At 39.4% G+C, this 23,055-nt stretch overlaps 3 protein-coding genes across 5 annotated transcripts in view; 2 read left to right on the top strand and 1 right to left on the bottom strand.

The window, feature by feature from the left end:
• Positions 1-217: 217 nt before the first annotated feature.
• azin1b (antizyme inhibitor 1b) lies at positions 218-6,770 on the bottom strand. Of its 2 annotated transcripts, XM_034892079.1 has the most exons (11): positions 6,538-6,770; positions 5,603-5,746; positions 5,021-5,219; positions 4,666-4,839; positions 4,258-4,430; positions 3,911-4,124; positions 3,652-3,726; positions 3,284-3,449; positions 2,898-3,007; positions 1,839-2,053; positions 218-1,730 (listed from the first exon to the last, which is right to left on the bottom strand). In XM_034892079.1, exons 3-11 carry the CDS (start codon positions 5,120-5,122, stop codon positions 1,655-1,657), a joined length of 1,305 nt encoding a protein of 434 aa, XP_034747970.1. In that variant the 5' UTR covers positions 5,123-5,219; positions 5,603-5,746; positions 6,538-6,770; the 3' UTR covers positions 218-1,654. The 2 variants fall into 2 exon arrangements, with proteins under 2 accessions (XP_034747970.1, XP_034747971.1); XM_034892080.1 differs by lacking the exons at positions 5,603-5,746; positions 6,538-6,770 and adding an exon at positions 5,485-5,592.
• A 3,186-nt stretch (positions 6,771-9,956) lies between these two features.
• On the top strand, positions 9,957-20,357 carry atp6v1c1b (ATPase H+ transporting V1 subunit C1b). The gene is made up of 13 exons (XM_034891611.1): positions 9,957-10,161; positions 11,603-11,783; positions 11,884-11,951; positions 12,159-12,244; positions 12,348-12,442; positions 14,218-14,309; positions 14,960-15,058; positions 15,479-15,547; positions 16,893-16,985; positions 17,313-17,406; positions 17,761-17,858; positions 18,007-18,130; positions 19,587-20,357. Exons 2-13 carry the CDS (start codon positions 11,652-11,654, stop codon positions 19,683-19,685), a joined length of 1,149 nt encoding a protein of 382 aa, XP_034747502.1. The 5' UTR covers positions 9,957-10,161; positions 11,603-11,651; the 3' UTR covers positions 19,686-20,357.
• Positions 20,358-21,731: 1,374 nt separating this feature from the next.
• The window catches only part of si:ch211-215i13.3 (brain and acute leukemia cytoplasmic protein), a 3,452-nt gene continuing 2,128 nt past the window's right edge, over positions 21,732-23,055 (top strand). The window contains exons 1-2 of one of the 2 annotated variants that reach the window (XM_034891613.1): positions 21,732-22,076; positions 22,343-22,487. In XM_034891613.1, the coding sequence (XP_034747504.1) occupies positions 21,938-22,076; positions 22,343-22,487 (284 nt within the window). In that variant the 5' untranslated portion in view covers positions 21,732-21,937. The remainder of the gene's footprint in view (positions 22,077-22,342; positions 22,488-23,055) is intronic. The other variant, XM_034891614.1, reaches the window with a different exon arrangement.

Here is a 23,055-nt window from a genome sequence, read left to right as displayed (position 1 = left end):
AAAAACAGCCTAAGCAGCCCTAAATCTGGATTAGATTGTTTCTAGGAAATTCAACTGTGTAATTACAACACACCCGACCCATAACAGATCAGAAACATTTGGTTTGGAACTAGTTTGTCAAACAGTGAAGATTTTAACCAGAATGTGATATTGTTTACAGTGACTATAACTGTTCCACCTCTGACACCAAAGATCACACACACACACACACGATAGATGATTTCAGTCAGAAATGTATTAAATTAATCACTTTCATTACTTTAACAAGCACAATTTACAGTCAAAAACAGGCTATGGTCCATTAGTGCCTTAGACGAGTAAGTAATTAATACATTAGTCATTTTAACACACAAGGGCTAGATTCTTTAAAAACTGCAGTTAAGTCAGGTCGCCTTTAATATTATCAGACATAACTGTACAAGAGTGCATTGTGTCCCTCATAACTTTAGAGACATGAGGAAAAGTCTGGCATGTTATTTGCCATGCACAGCCTCAGATGTCTGTGTACAACTAGCTTTCAACTAGTCTTTCATGGGAGAGATATAGACATGCAAGTCCACATCTGCCACCAACAGATTCTTTATGTTTGAGCACTCATCAGAACTAGTTCCTTGGCTGGTTTTTCAGATCCTGGGTGAACAAGGACCAGTCCCATGGAAAGGGACCCTAATATAAAGATCTGAAAAATCAGGTTTGCGCTAAATGTCACAGTACTTGTTTAACCTACAAAAAAGTTGTGCATTTTAAACCAGATTAACCTTTCGCTATTGGTGGCAAGGAGTGCATTAGGGTGTATGCATTATCTCTGTATTCAAGCTATAGGTCAGCGTAGAGAGAATCTCCTACAGAAATCCCTTCATGCATTTTGAGTAAAGGGAAACCACTGAGGTCAGAAATGGCAATCACAGCACACTTAATCCATGTAGCGTTAAAAAAAACACATCAATATTTTATCAGGAAAACACTGTTAGATGGGCCACAGCATAATACCTGGGCAAAACACACTTAAAGATGGAGCATTAAATTTGCCCCAGTAATATCTGAATCCAATAAATAAAAATGCATTGATGTGAGCTGCGATAAAGCAATAGGTTACATCATCATAATTTCATTTAAACTATGCAAAGTGAGGGGTCCAAAGTACAGAATCTACAATAGGCATTTAAACACTTCAAAAATCATCTACAGACAAAATGTATTGGTGTTGAACAGACAGGTTTTACTCAACTGTTAACAGTAATCAATAGAGAACATGATTTAAATCAATTGTACATTTTGTAAACTGATTTAGGAAACAAACCACCCCAAAAATGTTTGGGGGGGCCCCATCTCCAAAGAGTCGTCCATTTTGTTGCATAATGTCATTTGAGCTGGAGTTCTTTTAGCTGACTGATTTAAGAGGGAGGAGCGAGAATGAGAAAATTATCTTCCAGATCCAATTTTAGAAACCAATTGTTTCCCATTTTGAGTAAAAAAAAAAAAAAAAAAAAGTCAAATTCCTGGAAGAAATAATAGAACACGGCTAAGGTGGCTGGAATGTTGACCACATTTAGCCCCTTGTCCCAAATACCTCGTTCACCCCTCTTTTCACATGGTGAAAGCAGAAGCTAAGGAGTATCTGTGCAATATAATAGGGGACAGGGGCAGAGGGTAGTTACGCACTGTACTGGACCATGGAGAAATTCTTCATGGCACTGTCCAGTGCCACACCAGCCTCCTGCATTTCGTACCTGTGGACAACAAAAAAGAATCAGAATTTGTTCTCTGTAAATGCATCTTATCATTACTACATCTGTATTAGTGGTGAGCCTTCACATGCTAACTCACTCTGCACTCACCAGTCACAGGTGGAGACAGTGTAGTAGACGGGTAGTTGGGGGGAGCCGGAAAGGCAGGTGAACTCCTCCAGGCCACACACTCCCATGTTGGAGAAGCAAAGCCAGTCTCCCACACTGAGCTCAGGCAACAGGCAGCGCTCCACCACCTGGTCCAGCTGGTCCAGTGACGGGCCCCACAGGCTGCTGGGATACACTCCATCAGCACACCGCACATGCTGGAGAGAAGAAAAGTGTCACCCTAACTGAGCAAGGCCATCTGTCACAGGTAATGACATTTCCACTGCACATGTAAAATATACTCCTAATTATATAAGAAGAGCAATAACTATGATTATAGTCTGCAACTGAAGGAATATCAATAACTAATGCATCATCATTTGCTAACTGTATTCCTGTGGTAGCTCAAAAGATGTTATTGTTGATATCCCAGCCATTGATTATTAGCTAGTAGCCAGCCTAAAACTGGATAGCCATTATCAGCTAGCTGATATAGCCAACTACAACTGTTAGCTCGTTAGCATCAGGGGTCCGGGGTATATTAAATGACTCAAAACTGCCCTGAAGCACCAGAACACAATTTCTACATCACAAGTCCTCTTTGTCAGTTTATTTTGCCCTTTGTTATTATTTAACAACAGCTCCAGTTTTATGTTGCGGCGTTTGTGTGATTTTATGATTGTGAGGTAAACACAGGTGCGTAGGAGAGGGACAAGTATGTCAAAAGACCTTCTACCGGCAAATGATTGTGAGGTAAACAGAAAAGCATTGATTGCCACTGGCAGTCTTGATCTGGGGAGGGGGGGTACAGCTGGGTATCAAACAGCTGTTTGTGGGTCGCTTTCAATCTTTTTGATTAATGTCACACTTCGAGAGAACACTGTATGTTTAAATACCTCAGCTTTGTATGAAATCCCCAGAACTAATGTAGGGTCTTTATACCGGTCAATACAATTTACAAACAATTATGATCCTTCTTTCTTAAAAACAGTGATAATGCATGACCCTTTTCCCTATTCAGCTAAAGCTGCTATCAGATTCTTCATTCAGAGGCCTACTAACCTTGCGCACTGACGGGGCAGCGATGGAGTTTCCCAGCAGCTTGCAGCTGAATGGGCCATAAACACCCTCATTCATGTAGTATAGGAACTCGGTATCTTCATTGTTCACACCTGTGTAAATACAGTGGTTGGCCATGTCAGAAATACAGAACAGTGTATTATCTACAAACCGAGGACTTGACCTCTGATGGTCTTGTCAGGTATATGCTATACCTATGTGTGTGAAAATCTTGACAAAGAAAATATGAGAACACCAGCTATTTTTTCTTCTCTAAAACGATCATTATGGGCATATATTCACAGTCAGAGTGCAAAGACAAGTGTATTCCAGTCAGATTTAACTGGATTGCAGAGGAAAAGACAACCTCAGAGAATTAAGTAACTTACCATGAGTGATGCTGTCCCAGTGGCGGGCAACCATCTTTTTGCCGATGACGTTGACAGCCAGGCTGAAAGCCGAGGCCACGTAGAAGCTACCTGGCTGCGCCAACACTTGCACACCGGACAGTGGGGGGAAGTAAGCATCCAGCAGCGGCCTGACTGCAGACTCAACCTGCACACACAAAGTTAAAGCAAATGTGCATTCAGAGGACATTTCCACATAAAAACAAACATGCAAAACTTTAGTTGTAGGCTTTAAAAGCCGAAATACATTTTATGCACGGTGTTAGTGAGAGGTAAGTGATGCAATGTTTAAGCTACAAATAGACTGCAAAACATCCAGAGTTGAACTTATACAGCCGTTTAGCACTTACCTGTTTGAGCTGAAACTCTGAGCCAGTAAATCCACCACCAATGTCCAAGATGTTCATGTTGAAGCCCAGATCCAACTGAAAGGAAACAGCAAACCGTAGAAAGAACAAGGGATTAAAAAAGGCATTTAGAATACTGATAAAGTCTTGAGTTAACCCATAGCTACTAAATTAATAATTTCATATTTATGGGGGGGGGGGGCTGTGGTTCAGAGGTAGAGTAGGAGAATGGAGTGGAGAATATTTTCCAGACAGTACACACCCCCATGTCAAACACACAGCGGGCATCTGACAGTGCATGGGTGTAGGCCTGTTGCAGGTCTTGGCAGGAGCTGGGGATATGGAAGGTCACCCCAACCACCTGGACTCCAAGCTCCTTGGCCGCTTCCAGCAGATGCCGGCAACTCTTCAGAGAGAAGCCGAAGGCCATGCTGGTCTCAGCCGCGTGGGCCTTGGTGGTCAACTGCAGCAGCAACCTAGGAGAGACCAAAATAAAGAAACATCAGCCAGAGATCAAAACATGAAACAACATCCATCTAAGCAAAATAAGACGTTTTTGACACCTTCAGCATCTTTCTTTTTTTTTGGCTCGCTACTTTGATCACTTACTTTGCACTGGGGTGCATGCGTGAAATCTTGGACAACTCTGCCTCATTTTCGCACACAAGATGCTGGATGTTGTTCTTGGCAGCGTGCTTGATGTGTGCCAGCTGCTTGCAAACACCTGACAGAATTATGTTTTCTGGAGACACGCCGTGCTCCAGCACCAGGCTCACTTCAGTCTGTGGGAAAGTGGACACACTCTTTAGAGAAATTAACGCACCAAAGTCTACAAGCCCCATCAAAACAGTACTAAGTGCGTTGCATAAGTTGAAAGGATTACAGTCGTCAGCTGACATGTAATCAATAGAGTGCTTGAAATGAAATTGCCCCAAAATGCCAATAGCTTTCACAGAAAGGGTGAAGCAATGTGCAAATAAGCTACCTAAATTTGACTCTGTGAAGTTTAAAGCTTACCTTGTTAGCACAGATGAAGCCCAGGCCCAAAGATGCCAGCACCTCAATGACAACAGGGCTGCTGTTGCACTTGACTGGGTAGTAAGGCTGAAGCTGTGGCACTACGCTCTGCCAGCAAACATGCTGCCGCATCAGGGCACCGAGGTCCCCCACCACAAACGCACTCTTCTCCACCTGGGAACACAAGGAGATGAAGTCATAAATTGAGTACAAAAGCAACTGGTCATACCTGCAAAGTGTTAATGACAGTGTCATAAAAGCTATATTAAGCTTCTTTTTTTTCTTCTTTTTTTTTTTTAAAAGGACTTCCACTGCAACCTGGAGCCATAAAAAAAAAACTTCATGGTGAACTGACCAGAGCCTGCTCGCAGATTCGTCCGTCAATAACATCTTCAAGGGTCGCTCCTCCCTCGAGGAGTTCAATGATGTAGCCGGGTTTGTCAGCAAGTCCTTTCATCTCAACCGTATTACGCTAAGCCGACAATCATAAAGAACAGATAAGCAAATCAAGGGGTCACGACTGAGCCAATGGGGTCCTGCCGGTATGCAACAAACTAGAAAAGGAGGGAGAAAAAAAACATGACTATTAATATCACCACAATAAAAACTTTTACAGCAACTTAACCAGGTACAATACACAAGCATACATAGAGGATGATTAACTTCTACCTAGATGCATTTCCGCACGTAAAATCAGCAGCTACACCTATATCACTGTAGTCCCTTTGGACACACATTATCCCATTCATTGCAATTTTATAAAAATATATACTCTTCCTAAAAATTCACTTCAAAACCAACACAAACGTGTTTACTCGCACTAAGGTTTGTATGCCAAATTCCACCCAGAATACAATGCCCCTGGACTTTGCTACAGGTATGTGCGTGTAAGCCAGCATGCCTCTTTGGTGTGTACAAGACACAGTGAGTCACTCACATGGACAAGTCAGGAGATGGACCTGTCCCGCTATCAGCTAGGATCCCAAGGTGGCTCAGCGTTGAAGTCAAAGTGCTCCCGGTAAAGAGCCGCCCCTAGGCCCCCTGGGTAGCGCTCATACACCTGTGCAGAGACAGGGGAGCCCTGATGGACAAACACACAACATTTGATTTGAACGTAGGAAACACACTGTAAGAGAAAGACATGCACCATGCGTTTATCACAAGTTAAATCACATGGAATGCAGTGTCTATGGCTAGGCTAGTCGGTCATTTCCGCTATCATGGGTTGACATTTGTTGTCACTGTGGTCAACATTTCACCGACACAATCGATAAGTGGCGTTGTTTATTTTAAACTAATAAAACATCCATTATATCATGCCTGACTAACCGACTGCTTAAAATCACGTTTAATTCACATTATGTGACGATTGTCTATAAATAAAACCTGCGAGTGTGTATGCAAATAGTGTCAGAAGTCGAAAAAATGACACATTATTGGAATGAGCCATAAAAACATGACATTTTAAACATGTCTCATTAACATATACATTAAACACGTAAAAGTGCAGCAGTATTTAAGATCATCGCGAGGAAAAGCGCTAGCTACTGAGATATTCTCGGCAACGGGAGCGTTGCTAGTGTTGAGCTGGCTGTTGACTGCTCGTCGTAGGAAGAAGCTTACGTTAGCACTGCGTTTTGTTAATAATCCCCCAAACACTGGCAAAATACAAGAGTAAACACTAAATTGAGGTGCTAGGATAACTTCATTATTGACTAAGACCATTCAATTTAACATTAAGGCATTTCAACTACACTAAATTCAATGAATCGGTCTGTCATGTGTGGCTAGAAGGCAGAAAGACCAGCCCGCCATGTTACGTCCGCCTGCTTAAATCCATGGAACTCAACACAAGAAATTCGCTTTACTCACGTGAGATAACGGCCAGAAGGTTTTGGAAACTCGTCTTTTCTTTTTCGGCGGAATTTTTAAAGAGTAGTGGGCACAACGATATAAGAAAGAAAGAGAGCGGTTTTTGCCATATGTGTAGATGGACGAGCGTCGGTTGAGTAGCGTGTTCTCTATCGGTTGATGGGCGGAGGACTACTGAAGACGAGCAGAGGAAGTGGAAAAGGTAATTAACGGCAGTGGACGGGGCCTAACGTTCAGCTCCACCAATAAGGTTTCGGCATTTTTGAAAACACACCAAATATGTATTTCCGAATGTCTGTGATGATGTTTATTCAGGTTACATAACCATAAACTTCCCGTAGATGGATTGAGTCAACCAGCCTAAGTTCTAAGTCCTCAGCTGCTCTTTTTTCACGAGACACTTCAGATACACTTGTTGTTGAACAATTCCAGCTGCTATCAATTATGTATAGGAGATGGACCCAAGACCAGTAATTCTCACGGCTATAAAAAACCTATATTTTAGAATAATGATAAACAAAATGTTAAACAGTGTTTTCTTAAAAAAGCCACCATTGGTGCACTTTTCTTACAGGGTCACTGGAAGAAGTAGCCTACTCATTTATCCTTTTTAAGTAAAGTAAAACTGCTTTATTCAAGATTTCCAGTGACAGCACAAAACACTAACAGCAAAAATGTACTTAAAGTATTAAAGTAGAGGTACTTGTTTGGCAGAATAGGCCTAGATGACATGGATGTCTTCAGGATATTTGTATTATATTGAGGATTCTTCTCACTTCTCCCCTACTGGTTTCAAAACATCTCACCAAAGAACTGCTAAAATATAGCCTTGTTTTATGTCACATAATATGCCTCTGTCTGTCTATATTTTGACATTCAAAGTGTTACTGCTAATGTCTCACACAATCTGATCTATGGAGGTTATTAAGATTCAAGAGTTTATTGAATGTTTTGTTGATTAGTCTTTAAGCCACATTGCCAACTGTGATAATTGAATAGTCTGTGCTATTTATTTTGAGAGATGTATCTCATTAAGCATGCCGGTCAGGAGTTCAGTACAAAACGCAGCCTGCAGCCACCCTTAGAGATTTGTACTTCTGTGACATTGGCGCAACAGGCTGCATGGCTTCTTCTGTGTGTCTGTCTGGCTGTTCTGTAGCGTTTATTTATCTTTGTGTGTCCGAGGGACACTGTATACAAAACAAAGTGGCCCAGTTCTCTATGAAAGCACTCTTTTAGTCTTAGCTGACATTTTAAGACGTTTAGGTGACTGACCTTCCGGTTCAGAGACCAAGTGACTGGATTATAAATATGGATCCATGCAGTAGCCTACAATCACGCTACTTGCCCTGAGGTATAGGAATAGAACCAAAAAGTTTGTTATAACTCATAGACAAATGACATTAAATAAAAAAAACAAGGTGGGCATAAAAGCAAGCCAATAAAGTATATTATGTTTCAAAGGTCCATGAGGATAGGAGTAAAATAAGATTTTGTGCTTCAGTTCTGCTAAATTCAGCTAATTTCCTTGACTGACATCAAGAAGGAAACTCAATTACACACTAAAAACTCCTGGGTCAAAAATAACCCATTATAATAAATAACCAATTTCAACCCAGAAAGTTGGGTTATTCTTTTTGACCCAACTTCTTGGTGAAATACTTGACCCAAATGTTGGGTTAAAATAACCAAACATTGTTGTTAATATAACCCAACTTCTGGGTTAAATACCTGACCCAAGTTTTTGGTGGAGATAACATAATCCCTGTCCTGATTCAAACCCAGAACCTCCTTGCTCTGAGGCCACAGTGCTAACCATTAGGTCACCATGTTGTTCCCTTTTTTAACCCAGGACTTGGCTGAAATAATAACCTATAACCTATGCCAGTATGCATTATTTGAGAAAATTAAACTTTGTTTTACATTATATTACACTTTAAGCACTTTTAGATTTTTATTGAATTAAATTAAAATAAAATCTATGTAATACAAACACACACTTGGACCTCTTTATTTTCCTTTTTTTCCCATATTGGTCACACTGTAACAAGAACAAAGAAAGAAAAAATAGGGGTGGTCTTTTTCTTCTAAGGGGGTAGAGAAGGAAGGAGGTGTTTCTTCTTCCTTTTCTTCTGAATTTCTGGCAGACTGTTGTGTATGTTACAGGGACAAGGAAGTAAAATATGAACTTATTTCTTCTATTTCTTAGTTAATCCATGTTTAGAGGGTGTGTTACTTTATGTCTCCTACAAATGGTGATACTGTTAACATCATGTACACAACACACAATTGTTCACATTCTAAACTATGTTGGCAGGATAATATGATAACTCCATAAAATACACCCCTCCAACAATACATCAGAGAGAGAGAGAGAGAGAGAGAAAGGGAGAAAGCCAACCCTGTAACCCAGAACATGTTACTCTTCGAAAAATAAACCAGAAACCCAAACAACCCAGGAATTTGGTCAAACTATTAGCGCTATGACCCAGAAAATGGTTACTCGCTGAAAAAAACTAACCCATCATTTTAACCCAACACCAACAACCCAGAAACTGGGTTGAAGAAATAACCCAGAAGTTGTTAGTGTGTAGCAGCAGAAGTTAAGGATATAATCAAACACCTTCATCCATCTGCAACTGCAAATAAATTCTCAACACTCCTGGCATACAAACAAATTAAACATGTTTTCCCTCCAAATGATGAAGAGTTCAGTAAGACAGCTCACCTTGAGTGAAACGTGTGTTGGTGTGGCTGGCAGACGTATGAGCTGTTGTCGTAGTATTGGTAGCTCTATGTGACAGACAGCTCATAAGTATCAAAAATACAAATCCCAGTAAATAAATGCCAAATACATCTTTTGGTCATCATCCAAAAAGTAGGTACTTACTATTAGTAACTATTATTTTTCAGATAGGGACGTTGACTTAACTGAATTAACTGTTAGCCAAACAAAGAAACTAAGAATAAGATCAGTTAAACAGTTAAAGACAACATTATTCAAAAATGCAAGGTTTGTTGCATGGTAAAAGAAAAAAAGGGGAGCTTAAGAAGGCTACAATCTATTTTCTTAACTGCTTAAAAAAGTAGCTTTCCTTAGGGACAGTGACAGCTTGTAGGAAGAAACTGTGTATGGTTGTTCCGGAGGCGAATTTGCGTTTCTCTGCTTCTTTCATTTGACTATGGGAGATGAAATAGAGAGGGAAATACAAATTAGTTTGGACTTATGTAATAAAAGTCCCCTTAAATAAATAAATGTGAAAACAGTCCCTTGATCTAAATAAATATGTGCAAGTCCCCTGAAATAAGTGAAAATAATTTTTAAGGATTGACATTTTTTATTTATTCATTTAACTATACTGACACATTTATATATTTATACATGACTATTTCTGACTTTTCTGACTCTGAACCTCACGAGGACTCGTCACGTGAAGGCGGTGTTATGCGTAGCAGCTTTGCGCAGTCGCACAACAACTGCCCCTGATCAGCTGACTATGAGATGCTGTGTTGAAGCACCTTTGAGTCGAAAAGCTGTTATTATCTGCTCTATGTATGGGAAGCTGCGACTGTTTAACTGAGTTTCACCGTGTGGACCAAATACTGAAGCCATTAAACACGCCGGTAAGTACGGAAATACATCAAGAATTGACATCGTGACAGGGTGAGATTGCGATGAAAACAAGCTCGTGTCAGCAGCGAGCTAACACTGAATTTAACCATGTAGCAACCATGTATGTTTTGCTAATACAATTGGTGATTTTAAGTGAGAATGATTACCAAATGAAACTTAAACACCAGCAGTAATTAGCCTTGTATTGTCCATAGTGTTAAATTAAGAGGAGGATAAGTATTTAACGTGTCCTCTGCAGCACAGACGCCGATCATATGACCGTCAATCAGCAGACATGGACAGCTGGCTGTCTCTGCTGTGGTTCACTGATGCAGTAACCAGCGTGTGCAGTGTTCGTATCACAATTAGGGGAGATTTGAGGAAGTTGATGAATCCAATGCAAAGTAGAAAACAGGAACAAAGCGCGTTATGTTATGACCTCTGATTCATGGAGGAATCTTTACACGTCAGTTGTGGAAAAGTACTCTTTACCAACTTTAGCAAAGGTAGCAATTGCATGTGAAAATACTCAGTTATAAATAAAAGTCAAGTATTCAAATATATAATTTCAGTAAAGGTTTCAAAATAGCATCGGCAAAATGAACGCGAATGTATTGAAAGTACTCATGCAGAATGATATCCTTGTGTATTATTGGATTATCAATGATGCATTATCATGTAAGTAACATTTGAATATTGTGGTGGTTTGAGGAGAAGCTGATTATTTAACTATTTCAAATACAGTTGGGTATTTTAATGTGTAAAAAGGCATCACTTTTATTTGCCTATATGGTAAGCATGTGTTTTGCTTCAAATCTCAACATCCAAAGTAACTAGCAACACATGTCAGAAAGGTATAGTGAAGTAAAAACTGCAATATTTGTCTTGGAAATGTAGTTGAGTAGAAGTATATATTCCGTAGCATAAAACTGTACAAGTAGGCTTACTTCAAAATTGTATTTAAGCACAGCACTTGGGTGAGCATAGGCCTACATATGAAGAATTTTACAACTGAAGATGTGTAGCCTATATGTGTGAAATGCTACATTTGGCGTTAATTTAAAAGAACTGCAATACATCTCCAAATGCAAACTTGGACCTTGTCACAGTTCTGTGGCCTCCAAAGGTTTCTGGGCTCTCTTCGCTGACGAGCTATATAATGTTCCCATTATGTTGAGTTGTCTAGGTAGTGCTTCTGTGTGATACATGGAAGTCCTTTATCACACCATATGTCATTTTATTGTCATTTACAAACCATGTTATCTTAGATAACATTATTGTGTTGTGATATCTGTGGAAAGTCAGCGGAGAAACTGTCTATTGACAAAATAACCTAATAAAAGTGACTGGTTTTGGCCCAAATTAAACAATTAGTGTCAGCGACAGAACAGCAGTCCTGGAACAGGTCACAACAGAGTTATGTCAATACTCCTTCTTTTTATTCACCCTCAGTAACTTCCCTGCATCAAAGGCAAAGTCGACAAACCTCTTACCAGCAGCCATGACAGAATTCTGGTTGATTTCTGCTCCGGGGGAGAAGACGTGCCAGCAGACCTGGGACAAGCTGATGGTGGCCACCACGCGCACCAACAACCTGTCGGAAAACAACAAGTTCAACATCCCTGATCTCAAGGTCCAACACAGCAGTCATGAGTATTCCCCACAACTAAAGCCTTCCACAAGTAGTCTAGCAGGGGGTTTTCTTAATATGTTTATGTGTTTGTCTCTAACAGGTTGGAACACTAGATGTCTTAGTGGGTCTGTCAGATGAACTGGCTAAACTTGACACTTTTGTGGAAAGGTAAACTTCTGTTTTTATTTTCTTAACTGAAAGAGTTTGAAAATGCCGTCTGTATCTTCTGAGCAGTAGGAGACAGCTTTTAGATAAACCAATGTCTCATTTTAGTACAGTTCTGCCTCTTGTTGTTATCTGTTGCTTCTCTTGTGTTTATTTGGGAACCCATGTTGTGGTCTCCAACCCTTCTCCTCACCCTGTGTTTTGTTTCAGTGTGGTGAAGAAGGTTGCTCAGTATATGGCAGATGTCCTGGAGGACAGCCGAGACAAAGTGCAGGAGAACCTACTCGCTAATGGAGGTAATGGCTGTTAACTTAATCATCAGAATGGTGACGGATATTCACTCTCTTGGTGGTGGTAGAAAGGAACAACCAGTGTGATTTTTTTACATTTTCTTTACAGTTGACCTGGTCACCTATATTACCAGATTCCAGTGGGACATGGCAAAGTATCCAATCAAACAGTCGCTGAAAAATATCTCTGAGATCATCTCCAAGGTAAAATCAGCTCACTTATAGACGTAATGTTTGATTATTATGCCAACTCTTCAATATCATTGAGGCATTAAGGTCACTTTGCGGGGCGACTTCTGGCTCACCCAGTAGAGTGTGCCCCATCTAGGGAGTGTGCCCCATGTGGGCTGATTCCTTGGCAGCGGCCTCAGTTTGAATCTGACCCGCAGCCCTTTGCTGCGTGTCGTCCCCTCTTTCGCCGCCTCTTTACTATCTATGAAACAGAATAAACAACTACAGAGAACAGATAGCCAGTAACCCAAACAGCATCATAAACAATTGCACGTAAACATAGTTGGATTTTGCCCACTCTTGTGATCAAAGATTATGTGTTACAGTGGATATAAAAAGTCTACACACCCCTGTTAAAATGGGAGGTTCACGTGATGTAAAAAATGAGACAATGATAAATCATGTCAGAACTTTTTCCACCTTTTAATGTGACGTTTAACGTGAACAATTCATTTGAAAAACAAACTGAAATCTTTGAGAGAGAAAAATAAAAAAATAATAAAAATGTGCAAAAGCCTGGTTGCATACGTGTGCACACCCTTAAACTAATACTTTGTTGTAGCAACTTTTGATTTTTTTTTTTTTTTTACAGCACTCAGTCTTTTTGGGTAGGAGTCTATCAGCATGGCACATCTTGACGTGGTAATATTTGCTCACTCTTCTTTGTAAAATTGCTCTAAATCTGTGTTGCGAGGACATCTCCTATGCACAGCCCTCTTAAGATCACCCCGCAGATGTTCAGTTGGATTCAGGTCTGGGCTCTGGCTGGGTCATCCCAAAACGTTAATCTTCTTTTGGTGAAGCCATGCTTTTTGGGGATTTGGATGTGTGCTTTGGGTCATTGTCATGCTGAAAGGTGAACTTTCCTCTTCATCTTCAGCTTTCTAACGGAAGCCAGAAGGGTTTGTGCCAAAATTGCCTGGTATTTGGAACTGTTCATAATTCCCTCCACCCTGACTAAGGCCCCGGTTCCAGCTGAAGAAACACAGCCCCAAATCATGATGCTGCCACCCCCACGCTTCACTGTGGGTATGGTGATGTGCAGTGTTGTTTTAGCGCCAAACATATCTTTTGGAATTATGGCCAAAAATTTCAACCTTGGTTTCATCAGACAATAACACATTTTCCCACATGCTTTTGGAAAACTTGATGTTGACTTGATGATGACTGTTTTCCATGGTATATTTAATAATCTACCATACTATATTTATAATTTACTATTATTATATTAAATTTTGTACCCTTCTCCTGATTGATATCCTTCAACAATGAGATCCCTCTGATGGTCTGGAAGCTCTCTGGGGTTCATGGCTTTTGCTCTGAGACCCAACTAAGAAAATGACAGGAAAATCCTACTGGAACAGCTGTTAAATGTTGGCAGGTGTGTTATGACTTCTATTTAACATGAGTTTGAACGTGATTGGTTCATTCTGAACACAGCCACATCCCCAGTTATAAGAGGGTTTGCACACTTACGCATACAGGTCATTGTAAGGTTTATATTTTTTTATTTTTCAACCTTGAAGATTTCAGTTTGTTTTTCAATTGAATTGTTCACGTTACAGGTCACGTTAAAAGTGGAAAAAGTTCTGAAATGATTTATCTTTGTCTAATTTTTTAACATCACAAAAACCTGGCATTTTAACAGCGGTGTGTAGACCTTTTTATATCCACTGTATCTGTTTTGCGCAGGAAAGCATCCTTACTGAAGTTATCTATAGTGTTCATCCTGTTCTTATGTTATCTAGCAAGCAGCTCAGATAGACAATGACCTGAAGGCCAGAGCTTCAGCCTACAACAACCTAAAGGGAAACCTGCAAAACCTGGAGAGGAAGAATGCGTGAGTAAAAATACTACTACTACTACTACATGCTGTGTAGCGTTTCGAAGAATCGGGGAAAAAACACGATGTTGCTCTGCAGAATAACAATCTGTTTTTTTTGTTAACTGTGCAGCATGAAATGTACATTCTTTCATGTTTTCAGCAATAAAGCCATAAACAATTAGACAACAATAGAACAAAGGGTTTGGCGCCAAAGCGCTCCAGCATCACAGCATTCGGTGTTACAGCGTTAGAGGTCAAAAACCATTTGCCCTTTCCGGGCCAAACACCTGCTGGCAACAATTTGGAGCTTACCTTTATAACCTTGCCCCAGGTAATACCACAGTGACACCCAATGTACAACAAGAAACAACACCCAAAATCTGAACACTTGAAACAACATATTTGTCTCCTACACTAATACTAATGACTGTATGTTTGCTGTATTTTCTTTTACTACAGAAGCATTAAATACAGTGGCACTTTTTAGCTTAATTAGACAGTATTAATCATCTGTATTTGATCTTTGGCTATTTTCCCATACAACAGAATGACATTAAAATGAATTCACATGTCACAGTTAGAATTGCTTAATAAACATATTTATATGTCTTCCTAAAAAAGATTCAAGTTGCCTGACACTCTGAACTTGATGTGTCATCCTATAGGGGGAGCTTGTTGACCAGGAGTTTGGCTGACATAGTGAAGAAAGAAGACTTTGTACTGGACTCTGAGTACCTGATTACCATGCTGGTGGTTGTCCCAAAGCAAGTACACTTAAATAAGTATCTACATATTCAACATGTGATGAGAAGGTTGTTGAGAATGTCATTGTATCTATTGTAAATATGATGGAGGTTCCCTTCTGATTACAGTTACATGAAAGCAGTCCGGAAACTGAAATAGATTTTGCAAAATTATTGATTTAACATTTTAAAGGTATAATGTCAGTAACATGGGGTAGTTTACACTTGTTTAAGAAGACACCAAGGGAAAAGAATTTCAGTTCAGTCCCATGTGGTGTCTTTACCCTCATAACTGAATACATTTTGGCTATGGATGGAAATGGTCAAATTGTGATGCATTCAATTTTAAAATATAATGAAAGTCAGCTTTTCCCCTGTCTGAGAATATCAGTATTGATGTAAAATACATTTATGTTGTCTCGCCCTTTCTACCATCTCCAGGACAAGCTATGTGGACTGGCAGAAGGAGTATGAAACCCTTGCAGAAATGGTTGTGCCACGCTCCACAAAGTAAGGTTAACAAGATTATTTAGTGTGCGTTTTTTTTTGACAAATGCATCAATGATAGGAAGAACACAGTTTTGCTTTGTGATGTATCTGAATGTTTCATGAATGTCATGACCTATGCCACATACTGTACTAACAGATATAACAGTTCTATTTTCCCTATAGTTTTTATTTTTTTCATTAATAGACAGTAGTTAGTGTCCATTTGAATTGTACTACAATATCATTTTCTTCAAAAACGTCTCCTACCAGACTATTTGCCTCGCTTTCTCAGTTTGTGACCCTAGAGTCGTCTAGAGTTGCTTTAGCAAGGTCTAGGTGTTGGGCTGTGACTCTGATTAGAATTGGAAATGTAACTTAAAATAGAAACACAATGTGGTTGACCGGCAGAAAGAAATTGACCTTTTGCCAACAAGGCCAGACGATTTGAGGGGGTTATGAGCAGAACAGACATGGCTCATTTTGGTGTGGTAACCTAGCAACCTGTATTTTCAGAACAAATATGGAGCACCATCTACTGTTGTGAGCTGTAAACGGGAAACATCTTACGTTTGAGTAGTTAGGGCCGGAAGTAAGAAGCCAGTGAGGTATCATGCCCTTGTTGGTAAGAAGAAGAGGTAGCTGGTGACACCATATGGCTCGAAAGAAATCAGGGTGAAATCTGCCACAGATTTGGTTGTTTGAGTTTATTTTTGCTGACCAATTTCAAGCGGGATCATTGGCCAATTCCCAACCATCTTGACAGTGTTGCTGAAGGGAACAGAAGCCACCGGAGAATCCAAAATGGTGAATGCTATCATGTAAGCTTTGTGTCACCATCCAGTTTTATATGACACTGCTCTACACGAGTATAAACTGCTACACAAAAGAGATAAGGAATGGTCAGTAGCTCGACAAAGAGATAATAAATGGCTTCACTTATTGTCTGAGGTAGAAAGGGAGCACTATGATGATATATAATGCGGTATAGAAGTTTGTCAACCACCACAGATTTCCAACCTATCTTTTACACCTCTTGGTGTTTTGGGAATTATGTGAAATCAAATTTTGCCAAATCAACAAAAATTATTTTTTTTATATTAGTAACAATGTCTTTTTGCAATATTTTAAGATACTACTTTATTGCCCATTCACACAGACATTTTCCATGCATCACATGCTCCACCAATGGACCGAATAACATCAACAATGATATTTAATTTGAACCAAGTAGTGGGGTTGGTGTAAAAAGTGTAAAGTCTAAAGGTAATACTGTGCTTATGTTTGTCACAAGAAGGTCCTTTTGGATGTGAAAACGTGCTGAAATGTATTCAGCTCTTGTGTTGATGTGTCATCTCGTCTCCTCCAGACTGCTGTTTGAAGACCACGACAGTGGCCTGTTCAGTGTCACTCTCTTCAGAAAGGCTATAGATGACTTCAAGCACAAGGCCAGGGAAAACAAGTAAATTCATTTATATTTTTAAGAGTTCCTCTTGAGCTGTGTTTCAGTTTTAGCCATTTGACATTTTTTTTATTTGCGGATAATTTTCCCTGAATGAGGTTTTTTGGAAAATGAACCACACATACAAATAGCATTAATGCTATTTATTTTTAGCATCATTGTTAAAATAGGCTACCAATTTGTAAACGCAGGAACTGGCTTGTAATAAACACAATTTTGTCTGCACTCGACAGTCTCTCCAATTACCACGACAGAGGGATCTCAGTGCTTGTTAATGTATCTGTTTGTGTGTGTGTGTGTGTGTGTGTGTTTATGTGTGTGTCCTAGGTTTACAGTGCGTGATTTTCAGTACAATGAAGAGGAGATGAAGGCAGACAAAGAAGAGATGACACGTTTGTCCACTGACAAGAAGAAACAGTTTGTACGGCTGCTGTTTTCTTTACAAACAGTACTTCTGACTAAGTAAAGACTGAAGAAGTTAATAGAGCTCACTATGGTTTGGTGAATTAGATATTCAGTTGCTTGTGTTTATTTCTTTATTTAAGGTTTAATAAGAACATACACAGACCTGCAACTTGTCTTAAATGTAATGGCTGAAAGACTAAAAAACAATGTTCATTTATACTACAAGTCTGTCCTCATGCCTACTGGTCATTTACATGGAGCATCTAATTAAATTAAAAAACATCCAAAAAGGAAATGCTCCATTCCAGCCAGTTGACAGATATTTTATCTTTTATTAGAAAATATTAAAATGCCGTTTCTTTCCACGCAGGGGCCTCTGGTACGATGGCTGAAAGTAAATTTCAGCGAGGCCTTCATCGCTTGGATTCACATAAAAGCCCTGCGCGTGTTTGTCGAGTCAGTATTGAGGTAAGCAAATGAACATCCAGCTGCTTCCATGAAACGCCGTCAGTAAACCTCATTAGTCAACGACTCTTTCCATAATTTGGTAATCCATCCGTTCGTCCTCTCCATGGAAAGACAAAAGACAGCCTGACGGCCTCCTTGTGTTTCATAGATATGGGTTGCCGGTGAACTTCCAGGCCATGCTGCTCCAGCCCAACAAGAAGAACATGAAGAAGCTGAGAGAGGTGCTCTCTGAACTGTACAAACACCTGGACAGCAGTGCTGCGATCATCGATGTGAGTCTCCTCCGCACGCTCTCTGACAGTAGCAAGTGAAATTATTCAAGGAAGGCAGGTCCAGCTCTTTGACTTTTATTTTAACAGGTTCCTTAAAAAGATGACACCATCCCTTGTTCCGGGTGGTGGAGTTACTGGTTGTCACTTCAGGATCGAGGGACTAAATCACTCTTTGTGTCTGGGGCCACTGGCCTGTTAAACATAATTTGTTTTTAACTGGACTTGACTTGACTTGCAAACCACATGTTTCCCCTGTGGAAAAAAATATAGATTTTCAGTTGTTTTTTTTGCCATCAGTGCAATGCATTATTCCATGTTTTAGGCATGCAAAAGGAGGCTTTTTTTTTTTAAACAGACATAACTGAAATTTGAAAGATTAAGTTTCCTTTATGATGCCTGAAAATCTAGCTCATTCACCATGTAGTAATAGAAGTTGTTAGTCGTTATTGTTAGAGATGTTCTGTTACCCTTTTTTCCTTTCTGATACTGTTACATGTGTTTCTGCCGATACCAAGTGCTAATCCAATACCAGTGTGTTAAAAATGACATATATTTCATTATGTTTTAAAAACTGTATATTAGTATCCCTGTATGGATGTGATGGGATTGCTATTATTGTTAAACTCTTTGTGAAACATGAAAAACATAAGCAAGGAACGCTAAAGAACTTTATTTTATCATACATTTTGACTGCGAGTCCTAACGGAAAAAGAACATAAATCAACTACTTTAATGTACATTTTCTTCGGGGTTAAATTACCTATCGGATCTGTGCAAAAATTTCAGCACTTTCTGAAACCAATACCAGCATTTTAGGCAGCATTAGAGACTTTTCCAATACTGGTATTCTTATCGGAACATATCTAGTTACTGGGTCTTGTGCCTTTTTCAATCCATAAAAGAAAAACATTTGAGGGAGGAGATTTAAGGAGGCAGTCTGTAACTGAATTTATTATCTTTTGTTATGATTCTTTATTACAGGCTATTAATCAACATAGAATATCTGTAAAGTAAATACAAACAGGATAATAAAATAAATAATAATCATATAACAGAATAAAAATAGCAAGCCAACAGAACTGGACAATGACAAATTGCAAAGTGTGTAGTTTACCATGCTTTGGAAGCTTTCCGCTGCCTAATAGGCCAGAAACAAAGAGGCTCCGGCAAGCTCCTAGATGCTTTCATCAGTACTGTTCAACAAGCCTTGTAAATACATTTCTTTAAATACACACTTTCTTTCGTACACCAATTCCTCACTCCTCCTATTTCCACCTCCCTTGGATGTTTAAGACAAACCGTGTAATGTGTGTAGTAAAATAACTACACAGAACAATTGTATACCTAAACTCTAATGAGAACTCACTGTAGTATTAGAAATAATGTATTGAAATATGGATTAAAAAAAAAGAATTATGTGTGTGTAATTCTTCCTGTGTCTCTTTTGTGCCTACAGGCCGCTATGGACATCCCAGGGCTGAACTTGAGCCAGCAGGAGTACTACCCCTATGTTTATTACAAGATCGACTGTAACCTGCTGGACTTCAAAGTCTAGATACATTGCCGCCATCATCTTCTGCCTCCCTGTGCAGTTGTATTCTGATGTGACTTGTTCACACCTCCAAGCTTTGAGTTATTTCCACCCTGTTTTTCCTGTGTGTGTGTCTGTGTGTGTGTGGGTTTTTTGTTTTTGTTTTTTAATAACATTTATTTCCTCCCATCCCCTTTCCCTCTCTCATGCTCATGGTACATTCCTTGGTCCATATTAAATATGCTGTTGAACTTCTGTTCTAAATATATTGGTTGAAAGATGGCCCATCTTCTTTGTTATTTATCACTTTCTCTTTGTACCATGCTGTAAAAGTGAATAGCTCCCTAGTGTGCACCCATCAAAATGCTTGACATTCCCCATCAAACCACCTATAAAATGTTCCATTTTTATTGTTTATTTTTTCTTGCTGCCCTACTTTATTCAAAGCAACAACAATAGTACACGTGTGGGGGAAATGTGAAAAAAATAAATGTACGTTAAATATAGTATTTATTTAAAGCCTCTAAATCAGTGAATATGTTATTGTTATTGTGTTCAGTTTTTGAAAGTGATGTGTTTTTAGCTCCCTGTAAGGAATGTCTGTTTACAAATGGACCGTCATTTCGCCCCACTAAAGCTGTAATACTGAGACAAATCATTTTACAGTATAAAGAATCAACATGTTTGCTGATTGTATGCTCATATAATTTCTGCATATCAAGCAGTTAAAGAAAAATAATGATAAAGGTCTATGTGCAAATACTGTACTGTCAGTATTACTGAAAAATACACCACATATTTAAAATAAATGTGAAAAATAAATACTCTATGTGACTTGACTTTTGCCCACTGTTCTTTTTAACTAAAAAAGGTTGATAAAATCTTCTCAGGCTGTTATAAACCAACTTCACAATCCCCATCAGTCCCTTATGAGGCAAAAGAACAATAGAATTCATTAATTGTGCTGGGCACCATTTAAAACCTAGTCTTAAATTGACTTATAATGAAAACATATCGGAGGCAAACAGTTTACCAGAACAGATCCAAATATTTGCTCAAGATTTAACATTTGTTCTCTGTTGTGCTAAAGATTTGATCCATCCAAGTATATTTGGGAAACATAAGTAAGTCCACACGGAACTTGAAGTACAAAAGCAAGATGTCATTGATAAGGTTTCATCATGGAAATGATTTCATTTTGAAATTAAGGTTTGCCTTTTGGGGCTATGGACCTAGGTCAAGAGTTTTTTTAAATTTTTTATATGTGTGTTTGGTACCCCCTTTCTAATAAAGCTTCCTTTAAAATGGGGTTAGACATTGTAACTAATGGCTATAGTAATGGTTAATACATTATGGATCAAATCCTTAATAAGAAAAACTTTGGGATTACCAAATGATGAATAATCCTCATAGCTGGAGTTTATCCTCCTCTACACTTTCTTTTCCCTCCTCTTTATTGACCAGGAAAACCTCTTCATTATTTGCTGAAACTCAAACTTTCCAAATCTATCTTCTTTTGTGTTAACACCATGATTACAGCAGACAAACAATTTTGTTTTATTTTGATAAGTGCTAAATAAATGAACCATAATTTTGAATGACTTTAAAACATGTTATAACAGAATACGGTATCTTATTAGAAAGGGGAAAACTCTTGACCCTTCATAAATGGATTTAACCATCATATATAACTGAATTGTCATCAAAGAGATGGCTGAATAGCCTGGACCTGCCAAAGGGATTTTTCACAACCTGGCAAGTTAAAAAAAAAAAAAACACGTTATGTTTTTTCATTGTTATTGTAAACAGTATGAATTAATTAATTATTGAAAAAGTATTACTAAAAAGCCAGTGTAGCCTACATTAATAATCCAAAAGGTAAATGTTCTAATCTCAAGGCCTATTAAATGTTTGTATTGCAACCTAGTGCTTAAAATGCGAAATAAAGGGACCCAAACTAAAGTGTTAGATGAGTGATTTTGGGCGGTGTAAGTGCATATTTGCATGATGATGATGGTGACACGAGCTGGAGTTGATACCCCTCACAGCCTATCAGCGGTCAGACTGGATGCAGTTGGGATGACGCAGATAACTCCGGTGTGTGTGTGTGATCAGCTGCTGTCTGTGGAGGGCAGCAGCATCAACCAGCAGCCGCTCCGAATGATGATGGAGACGGAAACACGGATGGAGCTGCAGTAGAGATCCCGGGAGAATGCTGCGGCTGTTACGAGACAAACCGAGCCGTGTTTAGCCCGTGTCAGCTGCACCTGCCGTGGATGATTTACCCGATGGGTTGTGGAGGGAGTCGGGCTGACGCGATCATCGAGCCGAGGTACCATGAGAGCTGGACCAGAGAAACAGAATCGACGTGGCTTACCAATACGGACGTAGAGACCTCTCTACCAGTGGCAAACAGTAAGAGCCTGAATTCGCCTCTGTTTTGTCTGTTGACAATTCCATCCATTGCACGTAGCTACCATAGGCCACATTACAGCCTCAGAAATGAGAAAATAATACAAAAAGGATCACATGAAAGCTAAACGAACCACTGGAAACACAGCTGTCAACTCCCTGAAATATCAGTTTTGCATCTCTACTATTGTCATAATGTTGAAAGAAGCCAGGACAAGAATCTGGTGGTTTCACATGATAACCTGTAAGCCCTCAACTGTTGTCCAAAGGTAAAGCTCTGGAGGCCGGTCTGAGGGAGAAGAGGATGGTGAACACAGGCACCCAGTGTGGGAAGCAGGCCCTCACATCCACTGGCTCCAACCACCAGAGGAGACCCAGACGCTCCTTGAGTGATGTAGGTGTCACTGGTAGCAGGTATTGGCACATCCAACTGCTAAATATGAACACCAACCGCCTCTGTCTTTGCACACATGGTGACGTTACAGGATATGAGACCTGGTATGGCATACCTGTCCTCTGACATTACTTCTCATATGCAGTGTTTGAAAGTCTTTCTGATACATTGCTCTGCAGAATTAAATTGACTCCAGTTGCCAGTAGTTTAAGATTTATTTATTCCTTTGTTTATTTTATATACTACATTTCTCAATTGTACATCCTTTTAAAGACCGTTCCAAATGACTGGAGGAAGGTTTTTGTGAATGAACGACAGACGGCAGATATTTGTCTCTTGTGAGCTGAGATTATGGTTGCAAGATAAACTGTGGGAAATACTGTACATTTGCAAAGATATGACTGAGGTTTGCCTAGAATGGCTTTATAATATTTACAGGCAGCATCTTTAGGAAGATACAAGTCTAGACAACAACAACAACAACAACAACAACAACAACAACCATACAGTATCCATATACACTCACCGGCCACTTTATTAGGTACACCTGTCCAACTGCTCGTTAACACTTAATTTCTAAGCAGCCAA

This window comes from Etheostoma cragini, chromosome 14 (assembly GCF_013103735.1).
Source record: "Etheostoma cragini isolate CJK2018 chromosome 14, CSU_Ecrag_1.0, whole genome shotgun sequence".
NCBI lineage: Eukaryota > Metazoa > Chordata > Actinopteri > Perciformes > Percidae > Etheostoma > Etheostoma cragini.
This window is presented reverse-complemented; position numbering and strand designations above follow the sequence as displayed.